Here is a 12109-nt window from a genome sequence, read left to right on the forward strand (position 1 = left end):
TAAATGGGTAGTCAGTAATCTCCTTCTGTAGTATTAGAATGGAAATGTTTTTGACCCAAGGGAGTTATCAGGGACAGCTGAATCTTGCAGTAGGCTCTTGTGCAATTGCTCAAATGCATTTTCAACTTTTTCATTGACTGACCCACCTGAAAAACTTGACAATGCCTGGAAGAAGATGGACCAACCATGAGACATGACCAAGATGTGCAACCATATTTAATGAATCTTCATTGGAAAAAGGAGCATTCAGCTTCACAAACAGTGGTACGTCATTTTAAAATCCTAATATACATACATGTCATTAACCAGCAAAATTAAGATATTTATTTGAAAATACTGAAATATTTTTTTCCTTCTCTCTTTCAGCTTAATTTAAGTTTAAAATCTTCTGATGTCAGTTGATATCCATGCAACCTGGGTAAGATGAACTTTTTGGTTTATAACATTGTATAGTATAATATAACAATCTCTGGACTGCTCTGCTTATTCAGTTAAGTTTCTCATGAAAAAGAAAATATCTGTTGTATAGTATTGGCTATAGTGTTTCATGTGATTTAGTAAAACAGACTTAATTAAAATCATATTGTACAAATATTCAAAATTTCTGTATAGATGCTGAAAGGCCCAAAATATGTTAACAGGAAAAGGCTAAAAACACGACATCTGAAACTTGCAGCTTTGTGCCAGTAGAGGTTTTAGGTTCCCTGTCTCTCATGATGCTCTGGCTGCATTTCATTTCCAGTACTTTGAAGCCCCCGTCTCACTTTCCATGGTGTACTGTTTATGCTGACTGAGAAATGATCGGACATGGTCATGAAGCAATTTAAATCCAAGTTAGAATCTGTTAGGAAGGTGCTCTGCTTACTTTTTAGATTTGGTCACATGACAAGAAAGGAAGCTCCCATGGTGTTTATCTTTTATAGCAGTTAGTAGAGGACAATGATCTCCTTAACTCGGGAGTCAGGATAATACTTTGAGGGGCAGTAGCTAAAATGCTTTGTCAGCATCAAGACCTATGGGTCCACTTTAGATCTCTGCTATACATGGAGGGGAACAGATGATACTTGTGCAGTACATATAATACTGGGAGATCATGGGATTTCTATCTCAATGATTAAGTAATAACTTTGGACATAACTAGCTTAAACAAAAAAATGTAAAGCAAAATCTGGCTTGGTGTTTTATATACAGTAAAGTGTCTACTGCTGTTACATTTTAATTTATTAAACTGAGGTAATATTTTTAAACATACACTGAATTAATAAACCAGACTGAGTAAGCTTTGGGAATTGCACACCAAAATTATGGGTGCCAAATATGTCACAGTGAGGTGCAGTTGTTTCTGTTTGTATGTATTTCTTTGTATAGTGTGTGTGTGTATATAAAAACACACGTTGATTTACTTAAATTGTGTGTTACTGTGAATATTTTACATTTTCTTACTTGACTGCCACCTTTTTCCAAGCTGACTTACATTTATGATACGATTGCGACTTGCTCATGGTCACACACTGTCAGTAGCAGGATTTGAACCCACAACCTCAAGGTTTGAAGTTCAAAGTCATAACCTCTACACCACACTGCCTTGTCATAGTTAAGTGAGCAGAAGATGAACTGATCGCCCAAAGTTAAATGTGACACATTTCTATTCAGCAGTTCATGCAAGATTAGTGTATTGTTTTTGTTTAGTTGTACAGTGAAAAAAGGAATGGAGCACCATGCAAAATTTTGGGCACCCGAAGACATTTGAGGTCTCAGACCTTCAGTAGCCCATTATGGCTATGTCGTGTTCATCGTTGGGAAACCCCATGTGATGCAAATTGCAAAGCTGTATACATTCTGACTCCTCAAAGCCTTGTCCCAGCAATCAGCAGCTGTGGGCTCCTCTAAGCAGCTGCCCAGCACTCTGAAAAATAAAACAAAAATTGATGCTCACAAAGCAGGAGAAGGCTAGAAGAAGATAGCAAAGCGTTTTCAGGAAGCTGTTTCCTCAGTTTTTAATGTTAAGAAAAGGCAGTTAACAGGAATGGTGGGGTAAAGTTGAGGTCTGAAGACCAAGAAAACATTCTGAAGGAACTGCTTTTTTGATTGCTATAATGGCAAATAAAATCCCCGGTTTGATTGCAAAAGACCTTCAGGAAGATTTAGCAGACTCTGGAGTGGTGGTGCACTGTTCTACTGTGCAGCAACACCTGAGGAAATAGGACCTTTATGGTAGAGTAAGCAGAAGAACCTTTTGCGTGTCCTAGCCACAAAATCCACAGCTTGAAGTTTGCAAACAAACATCTAAACAAGCCTGATGCATTATGGAAACGCATCCTGTGGACTGATTAAGTCAAATTAGAACTTTCTGGCCAAAATGTGCAAAGGTACGTTTGGAGAAAAAAGGGTGCAGAATTCTAGGAAAAGAACACCTGCCCAACTATAAAGCATGGGGGCGGATTGATCATGCTTTGGGCTTGTATTGTGGCCAGTGACACAGGGAACATGTCATTGGTAGAGGGAAGAATGATTTCAAATAAATACCAATACATTTTTGAACCAAACATCACACCATCTTGAAGTTTAAAAAAAAAAAAAAAAAAAAAAAAAGAAGAAGATAATGATACGAACCACACTTCAAAATCTACAGTGGAACACTTCAAGTGGCACAAGCTGACGGTTTTGTTATGTCCTCACAGTCCCCTGACCTAAATTTGTGGATGGGTCTCAAAAGAGCAGTGCATACAAGATGTCCCAAAAGTCTTGCAGAATTATAAGCCTTTTGCAAGGATGAATTATGAAAATAACACAAGTAAGAAATGAAAACTCTTTGCTGACTACAAAAAGCATTTACAAGTTGTAATACTTGACAAAAGGAAGGTCTTAACTAATATACTGACCATGTCAGGTGCCCAAACGCTTGCTTCAGGCCCTTTTCATTTTTTCAGCCAAACTGACATTTTAAACAAGGGTGCCCAAACTTTTGCATACCACTGTGTGTGTGTATATATATATGTATATATATGTATATATATATATATATATATATATATATATATATATATATAATAATGTGTGTGTGTTTTGAATTCACAATATATTGCATTCAGAAGGGGAGAGTATTACTCCTTTCTGAACTCCTAGGATTCTGATGAGGCTACTTGCTTGAATATTTTGCCCTTAAGGAATGCTGATTATTTTTATTTTTAAAGATCTAGAAGAAAGCCTTTTTATGATAATGTTTGCCTTAAATGTTTAAATAACCGCTCTTGTAACCATGAGAAAACATTAATGGAAAATAGTTTTGAGATAACGGAAATGTAATGCATGCCACACTTTATATAGTGGAGTGAGTACCTGAAGAGTCTTACCAATTTTAGATGAGTTTATTATTGGGACACTTCCATTCCTGTATGGACAAGTATTTGCTGAAAAGAAACTAGCTGTTACCTAGAGTTTCTCCTTTCTCTCCTCCTTTATTGGACAGATGATAGCTGTATCCCAACTACTACAGCAGTACAGATTAAATAAATTAAATAAATAAATAAATAATAAATAAATAAGTAAATGGACCAGTGTGGTTTATAGAAAAGGGAAGCAGTGATGGACGCTACACCGGGCTATGATCTGGTGAGGTGTGGCTAACGCTCACCACAGACTCTGGAGGTTCTTTGGATTGTCTCAGGCTGCTGTATAGCCTCTCTTCCAAGTTTACCATTAGTTTGTCTGTTAGATCAGCGGAGATGGTCTGGGGCCCATAGCCCATGTCCTGCAGTTGGGAAAGTGGCAATGGCACAGAACTATTGTCAGATGTTTCACAAATCAAGTGGCCACCATGGTCTCCAGTACCAATAGGGGCCGGCCTGCTGTCCTCAAGAACAGGCAGAGGGTTAAGCCTAGGAACAGAGTCTGGGTCTTGCTCTTCTGTGATTGTCCGTCCATTGCTGGTGGAAAGTGGTTGTTCTTCATGTGCTGCCCCAGTGGGCGTCTTTGGCCCTGGGCTGTCACCAACCTCCTCATCGGCAGTACTTACAATGCGTGGAAGCGTGCTGTGGTAACGGGTGTCCAATGGGTAGTTGACACTGTCACCCCTCCTCAGTGGGGTGCGTTGTCTCTCAAAAGATGGCGGGAACAAGACCCCTGGATCACTGTACTGCTTTGTCCTTTGCCACTGCTTACGCAAGTGAACCCTGGATCGGTGCTTGGAGCGCATTGGTGACTCCAGGTGATCAAACTGGGGGTCATGTCGTAGAAACTCGTGAAACAGGGCATCAGTCTTCTCATCAATGCTGTAGTCCCTGCGGTGGAGATGTGGAGGGTGGTGGTGATCACGGGTGGGAAACATTTGGCCGTAGGGAGACCACGCAAGTGGGCTTTCTCCCTCCAATGTACTGCCAGTAGCTTCTTCTAGCTCTTCATCAAAGACGGACTCATCAAAACTTTCACACACTGTCCCCTTCCGCCCAGAGCTGGTAAAGAAATGTCTTTTCTCAGATGCTGTTTTGTCCTTGCTGCCTGTGCTGAAGAGTCGCAGTTCCTCTGGAGCACGGGAGGGAGCCTCTATAGAAGCATAGCCACTGTCCATCTGCAGGAGCTTCCTGTTTCCTGCATCACCATCACTGCTCCGTTCTGAGTCTACACTGTCCTGTTTGGCATTGCCTGTAACACTATCTCTGCCAAGGAACTCCAGCTTTTCACACTCGCTTTCCAAGTCATCCCCAATATCTTGAGATGGGTACCTGGGTAGGCCACCTCCTAGCGAGCACACACTCTCTGCATCACTTCTTACAGAGTCCCTGTCGTTGTTGCTGCTCTGGTCTGAAGATGCATACAGCTCAAGTGATGCCCGCAGGTTCCAGATGTCACGGTATGTGGTGTGCTGTTCAGAAGTTGCAGGTCTGCAGCTAGTCTCATCATCTTCCAATGGCAGTGAGAGGCCACCCACTGCCCCCACCACTTCTGCTGACTCTAACCTGCAAGACAGATGTTAAATCAGGCTTTAGACATTTAGCTGTACACATTCTAGAACCTTACTCATGGCTGCTTTGGTTTGAGTCAGGGGAACCATGACAATAGGTGATGTACACATGAAATCCAGTCACTCCCAGGAGGGGTTGGAGTTCCCTCTGCATCATGACGGAAAATATGTATGACTGATGTTTGATGAAGTTTCCATCCGTGTACCCTGCTATTTCTCCTCACAGAGTGACGGAAGCTTATTTCTTCCATCCAATGAGAGGTGGAATAAGTGACCAGAGCATATTTGTCCAGTGCCCCCACAAACGGGAGGGCAGCTGGGTTTAAGAGCCATTATCCCGGTCTCTCACGGGCAGGACGGAACATTTATGAATGTAAAGGGTATTAAAGATACCTGCCGAGGGAGGCGGGTGGAGTGGTGGAGGGTGGTGGCATGACACGGAAGGCAACATCTTCGGTCCGAGCAATGTACTGAATGATGTCCAGGTGGTGCGAAGCATGCTCCTCCTGGTCCATGCTCTCGCTGGCAGCTCTCTGGCGCTGGAACTGACGTCTTTTAAGAGAGCCTAAGTAAAAGAATGTTGAACTTTAGGAACAGCTTGTTGGTATTTTATAAGCCATATACAGTAGTGATACACTGCAGAACAAAGGTTTATTGCAATTGCCTATTTTTGTGATTTCCTCTCGTATTACAAGTATACTTATACAAAAACTGCAACTGGAACATCTGTGGTGATGTGAAAGTAGTGGCACCGTTCCTAGGAATGTAGCTCAATTAACTAAGCCCTGTGATGGGATAGCCATGCTAGAGTCTCATTCATTACATTGAAAAGAACGGACTGCTCCATAAGCACTTGGGTCCAGGATAGAAAAGAGAGGCATATAAACAACTTGTTGAGTCAACAAGTGTGCCTCTCTTATTTAACTTGGACGAATTCATTTTGTGAAATTGATGAACAATGAAAGTGAAGGATTTCACTGTCTGAAACGGATGTTTTTAATGAATAGCAGATGCCAAGATTAAAGAGAGCATTTTTTTGGTCCATAACTCGGACACATCGTTACTAACAAGCGATTCTGAAGATGTGCAAGTGGGTGTGGAGGAAATTGCATGGAAGGCATTTAGAAATGTTGTTGGGAGTTTTATTTGCAACTACAGATCACCAAACTACATCCATCTTGATGACAATCTGCTTCAAGGATGCAAAACTATGAAGTGCAACTTGACGCTGAGGTCCTGCTAATCTTAGTGCAGTCGGTGATGAACACTGTGAAAGATTTCACCAGGGCATAGCAACTGTAGAAAAGTAGTATCAGGGCAAGTAAAATCCATCAAGGCTGGTTGACTATTAGTTCACACTGAAACGACAAGCAGTAGATGCTGTGTGCAAATTAAATTCAGCAAAATATTTTTTGCTGAATTGAACTAATGAAGTTTGTCAGCATCATTGTGATTAAACGCACTAAATTCAATAAATCTAATTTCATATTTGGCCAAAATCCTACTATACAGCTAAGCTGAACTTTAGATTTGTATTCATCTTGAAGCTGTCTATCACAATCGCCAAAACATTTTCAGGAAGGCAAAACGCGTGGGGGAATTTGTCCAATGTTGTCCGAGGTATTGGGACCAGGGTCAGTTTGTTTAATCAAGACTAGACAATCAGAAACATTTAAGTTTTATACATGGTTATAACTACTGTATTTTAAAATATGAAGTTTTATAAAACGTAATACATTTAGGAAATGGTATGGAAACAGAATATACTGAATTATTTGTTTTGAACTTTTTACTTGATTTCAACTACGAATTACACTTTTTTCATAAACAGAAATAAACACACAAGCAATTGCATATATAAATATTGAATCTTGGTAAAGTTTATTTTTTAATAAGTAGAATCTATGTAGGACTGCATTCAGACTGTTATTCATACCATGCCATTGCAGTTTCTGTCCATTTCCACATGTATTTTTTCATCTGATATGCAGACTTTTTCTCCATGTGCAAAATCATGGTAACATTTACTCCAGTGCAGGGTGCAGATCTAAAATCAGCACCTGCTTATATTTTGGGGTACTTCTTCATTGCTAAAATCTATTTCACTGGGGATGTGGCTGATGTTGAGCTTCTAGAACAATTCTGGTATGGATCATCTTTACAGAGTTGGGGAAAGTAAGCACTGGAATTTATTACTCTAAACCAAAATGAGCAGTGCAAGGCTGAACCAGTGGAGTTCAAAATAAGACCGGCAGTTGGAGGCAAATGAGCACATGTGGTGCTGCATGGAAGGAGACGTGCAAGACTGGGGGGCATGTAAGGGTCAGGCTGAATGTTTCTTTTCACCCCAAACAATTAAAACTTGCCAAAAATCATTTTAGCGAGTGTTGAATTTTGCAAATGCAAAATGAGCATTTGGTGTTTTGCTTATCACTAGTTGTACTACATATTTTCAAATAATTAGAAATTAATATGTGACGTGGTAGGAGCAATACTCCAGCATTACAGCCATTGCACTAAAAGCAGTTACTGTAATTTTTGGGGTGGGGATGCAATGGCACTTTGGGTAATTGATATTCTACTGTATATTAGCTGTACTGGACACGAAGAGGAGACGATGATAGCAGACAGACAGGCTATGTCACAGCTTTATGACCCAGTGACTATTCACCAAGGTTAAACATTTTCTTTATATTCCATCACCTACCTCTCATGTCTAAGCTTGAGGCCCTCTGGTTGCTTTCAAATTTCCACTTTTTGATCTTAAAGTAGGGACTAGCACTTTCCAGACTCGCATGTCGACGCAGCTTGGTAAAGAATTGCAGCACTGTCCCAGGAGTAGTACTTGTGGAAGAAGGGGAAGAGGGTCCAGACATCGTGCTTAATCCCTCCTCAGCATAATTGGGACTGCCACCATTGTGTGGGCTGCTACCAAGTGCTTTGATCTGTGGAGGAAAAGACTTGGTTATAAGATGATGATGAGAAATTAAATCAGACACACTGCTGCAGTTGGGAGAAAAGAAATTCCCAATACAATTGTCCTTTACAAAGGCTGGATTTTGCTCTTAAGGCAATTCTTCAGGTGTCAGTAGTCAACAAACTGAACTTAAAGGTGGTGAATGCTAAAAAGCAAAATAGTCCTCACGTAAATGTAATTTACTATGGAGCGCTTTAAATGGAGATGGTGAATAAAGTAGCCCATTGGAAGGAAGCTACTCAAAACTGATCAGAAACCAATTTAGAATGCTGCATTCTAAGACAAATAGTTATGTTATATATATTTTTTTTCTTTTGCTGTGTGATGTAAACAGTTCAGTGATAAAAAGCATGGAAAATATGACCACTCTTTACTGTCAGTGACTGAGCTGGGATTTGATGTCTGATCCTGGAGAGCAGCAAGGGCAACCACCATGACGTCATGCCCATATTTTGTGACAGAAATGATTTTAATTAAGAGATTAACACAATCTGAATCATAGAGGATGCAAGCTTTAGTCAGTTTTCGTCGTCTTCCCATTGTGGGCTGTGTTTGTAATAGGCCGAGCAATTTTGATCACACATCGCTATCACTTAGAAGCAATCTCCAGCTCCATCTGTGTGTGATGCATTTGAAGTGGTATCACTAAATATTTTCATTTGGACGTAAATGTTCATTTGTAATGTTATTTATAGCCACAGTTTGAAATCTTAATACTCCCTTTTTACAAATCTAAACTTGTTTGAGATCTTCACATGATTTTTATTAAAGGATTATTGTATATAAAAATGTTTCCTTTTATGCCATTTTATTTTTATCATAACATTTTATATATTTGTTCATAACTAATTTCGTTCATGATGCCATTCTTTTATATATATATATATATATATATATATATATATATATATATATATATATATATATATATATATATATATATATATATATATATATAAAATATAAAGTTTTTTGTTTGCTTTTATGGCTATTTATCTGTTCCTCTGTAGAGTTTTTCTGCCATATATATATATGTATGTGTGTGTGTATGTATATGTCTTTCTATTATAAAAGGAAATCCTGCGACGAGACATTCTCGGAGATAATTTAAGGTCCCACGAGAGATCATCTCAAGTCCCGCGAGACAAGACTTTATGCAAAAAGATTTTGAAAAGTCCTTCCCTCCTCTCAAACATTTACAACCACGCACACGGTATAATCATTTCTCATTCGTGTGAATGCTATTGTCAGACACAGTTCATGTGCTCTCTGCTCCTATAAATGTTTACATTTTCCACATTTAAATTCGTTTATGAAAAGTACTCCGTTTCATCCTTTAAAGAAGCTTTTCTGGACAGTATTTTTAGACATACAATCTAATCATTTCCTTCGATGTGGTCCTTTTATGGACAATAATTTTATATGATCAAGATGACATGTCAAAGACTAAGCGAAGAAGAAAGGGCAGTGCGTCGAAAAAGAGGCCTAAAAGTGTTGGAGAGAAAAGAATTCAAAAAAGAGCAATAATTAAGTGCAAATTTGGAAAATAAGGAAAGTAATAATCAGCCCGGAACAAGTGGAATTGAAAACCTAGCAGGTCCAAGCGGGGTCGGAAATAAAAGACAGAGCAGAAGAAAAAGTAGAACGTTGTAAAATGTTTCATTATCTCTAACCTGCTCTGTGTGTGTATCGTGCCAAGGTTTTTGAAAGTACTAGAATTCGAAAGTCTCAAAAAAAAAAATGATAGTAAAGATCGCATGAGTGCTAACAAATGGAAATTATTACTCTGTGAAATAACGGAAAAGAGAAAAGAGATTGAATATATGGAAATAGGTGATATGACAGAAGTATGTAGATATTGTTTGGCTTTAAAATTTTAAGTCAGAGACTTGTAGATCGTCTAATTCATGTTGCCATCAGAGAAACGTAGTGTTTCTTCCTAATGAAGAGGCCTATATGCGAGAATTAAAAGATTTGTTGCTTGGTGAAAGTGAAATCCACAAACACTACAGGAAAAAACATTATAATCTACAATAATCTTTTCACATTCGCATCATTCAATGCTCAGAATGTAGAATTACACAATTCAGGACCGTATGCAATGAGAATCTGTGGATCCCACAACAATTAAAGCTACTACAAGTTTAATTTCGAAGAAAGCACAACTTGGTCGAGTTTATATTTATGATCACGAAGAAGTGATGCAACATATATTTGAAAGAGTTAAACGATCAGACATATTAGAAATTCTATAGCCAATAATGGATAAAAATCCATACGTCCAAAATCTCACTTTATATGCAATTTATCTGCAAAACACGGACAAAAGTTTTCTTGGATTTCTATATGAATGTGAAAGATCACGCTTGCATATATAATAAACCAACATGTGACGAATTGTCAGCGATTAATAGTTTTAAAAGACCGAGTTGATATTCATATTTATCCAAAAGCACAGAACAGTTCATCGCAAGCAGCAAACTTGATTAACACACAGGACCTGCACGGGGGTTGGTGAGTGAAGTGAGCAGGTGACAGAGCCCCCTAGTATTTAAAAAAAAAATTGTTGAGCGATAATAGTTTCAAAAGATGGAGATATCAATGAGAGAGTTGATATTCATGTTTATCCAAAAGCATAGCACGATTCGTTATTTGTCTAATAATTCGCCTCATTCCGATCCTTTACTCTTTTCCCTGATGGTGAAACAGGATGGTCCTACAATATGAAACACATGAATTCGTAAAAATGAATAACACCCATGCAATATTTTGGGTCAAAATTAGCAATATGTAACAATGTATTTAACGCACTTCTGTCATCTCAACGTCCATCACATTACACTATTAATGCGTATCTAAAAGTTGAAGCTAATAGTCTCTTCTTTATTAAATTGAATCAAGCAAAACATATGCAAGGTCTCATTGATCATGTTCAAAATTCAAATATCAATACAGTTGTGCTTGAAAGTATGTGAATCCTTTAGAATTTTCTATATTTCTGCATAAATATGACCTAAAACAGGCATGTCAAATTGAGGGTCACCCTAGGACATATGGGTTACATTTGTGTTGTCATGGGCCGCACACAACAACTAATTGAAGTCATTTAATAAAAAGTATTGCAGAATATTTTTATTACTTAGAAACGTATGACGTGCATACAAATGGTTTAGCGGCTAGCCACATTCATAAATGCAGGGTAATGAAGTAGTTTAATAAAAGAAAAAAAAAACTAAGTTTAAAACGGCAACATAGACTTGTATGCAACAGCAACAAATACATTGTACAAAAATTACAACAGTTCAAAATGAACATTTATTTACGACTGTTCAGTCATTTTTAGTGTTTGTCCTGAGGCTTGACACCTCTTTTTAATGACAATTTTTGGTATATCTGGCTGAAATGTCTGTGCAGTTCTGACTTTGATCAGAGATGACGAGTGTTGATCAGTCAGCCTTGTTCTCTGAGAAGTTTTTGTTGATTTCATGAAGGAAAGTAACTGTTCACACACATAGGTAGAACCGAACATTGCCATAAACTTTGTGGCAAACTTTTTGAGATTTTTAAACTTTTCAGGAAGGTATGAAAAGAAACCAGGTATCCCCACTCCAAGATACTTTGCTCTGAGTGTAGAATCCGACTGCATTTGTAATAGTTCCATCTGCAGGCTTTCTTCTGCCTTGACAACATCAAAGGTGAATGGTGCTGAGAATAATGCAAAGTGGTGTTCAAAAGATGAGAAATCACAAAATCTTTCCTGAAATTCCTTTGATAACAATTCCAGGTGACTGTCATACTTAACAAAGCTAAGTACAGACTCCGTATTGGCAGTGTTTTTCAGCTCTTTGCACTTAGGAAAATGAACTAAATTTTCATTTGACAACTGTGATTTCCATAAGCTTAGTTTTGCAATGAAGCATTTGATGTCATCACACAACTGAGTGATGAGTTTGTTTTTACCTTGTAATTTCAAATTAAGATCAGTTAGTTGTACAGTAATGTCCACAGAAAAGGCCAGATCCTGGAGCCAACTTTCATCTTTTATTTCATCTGTGTTTTGACCTTTCATCTCCAAAAACATAATTATTTCTTGTCTCAACAAATAAAATCTTTTCCGCACTTTGTGACATGACAGCCAGCGGACTTCTGTGTAGAATGGAACATCTGTGAAT

General features: G+C 38.3%; 1 protein-coding gene across 1 annotated transcript in view; it reads right to left on the reverse strand.

Annotated features, from left to right (window-relative positions):
- Positions 1-3438: 3438 nt before the first annotated feature.
- cbarpb (CACN subunit beta associated regulatory protein b) overlaps positions 3439-12109 on the reverse strand; it is a 40340-nt gene continuing 31669 nt past the window's right edge. Inside the window, exons 8-10 of the mRNA XM_028816233.2 lie at positions 7668-7905; positions 5354-5525; positions 3439-4955 (exon numbers count right to left, since the gene is read on the reverse strand). Of these exons, the coding sequence (XP_028672066.2) occupies positions 3593-4955; positions 5354-5525; positions 7668-7905 (1773 nt within the window). The 3' untranslated portion in view covers positions 3439-3592. The remainder of the gene's footprint in view (positions 4956-5353; positions 5526-7667; positions 7906-12109) is intronic.

Source organism: Erpetoichthys calabaricus, chromosome 12, assembly GCF_900747795.2.
Source record: "Erpetoichthys calabaricus chromosome 12, fErpCal1.3, whole genome shotgun sequence".
In the NCBI taxonomy this organism is placed as follows: Eukaryota; Metazoa; Chordata; class Cladistia; order Polypteriformes; family Polypteridae; genus Erpetoichthys; species Erpetoichthys calabaricus.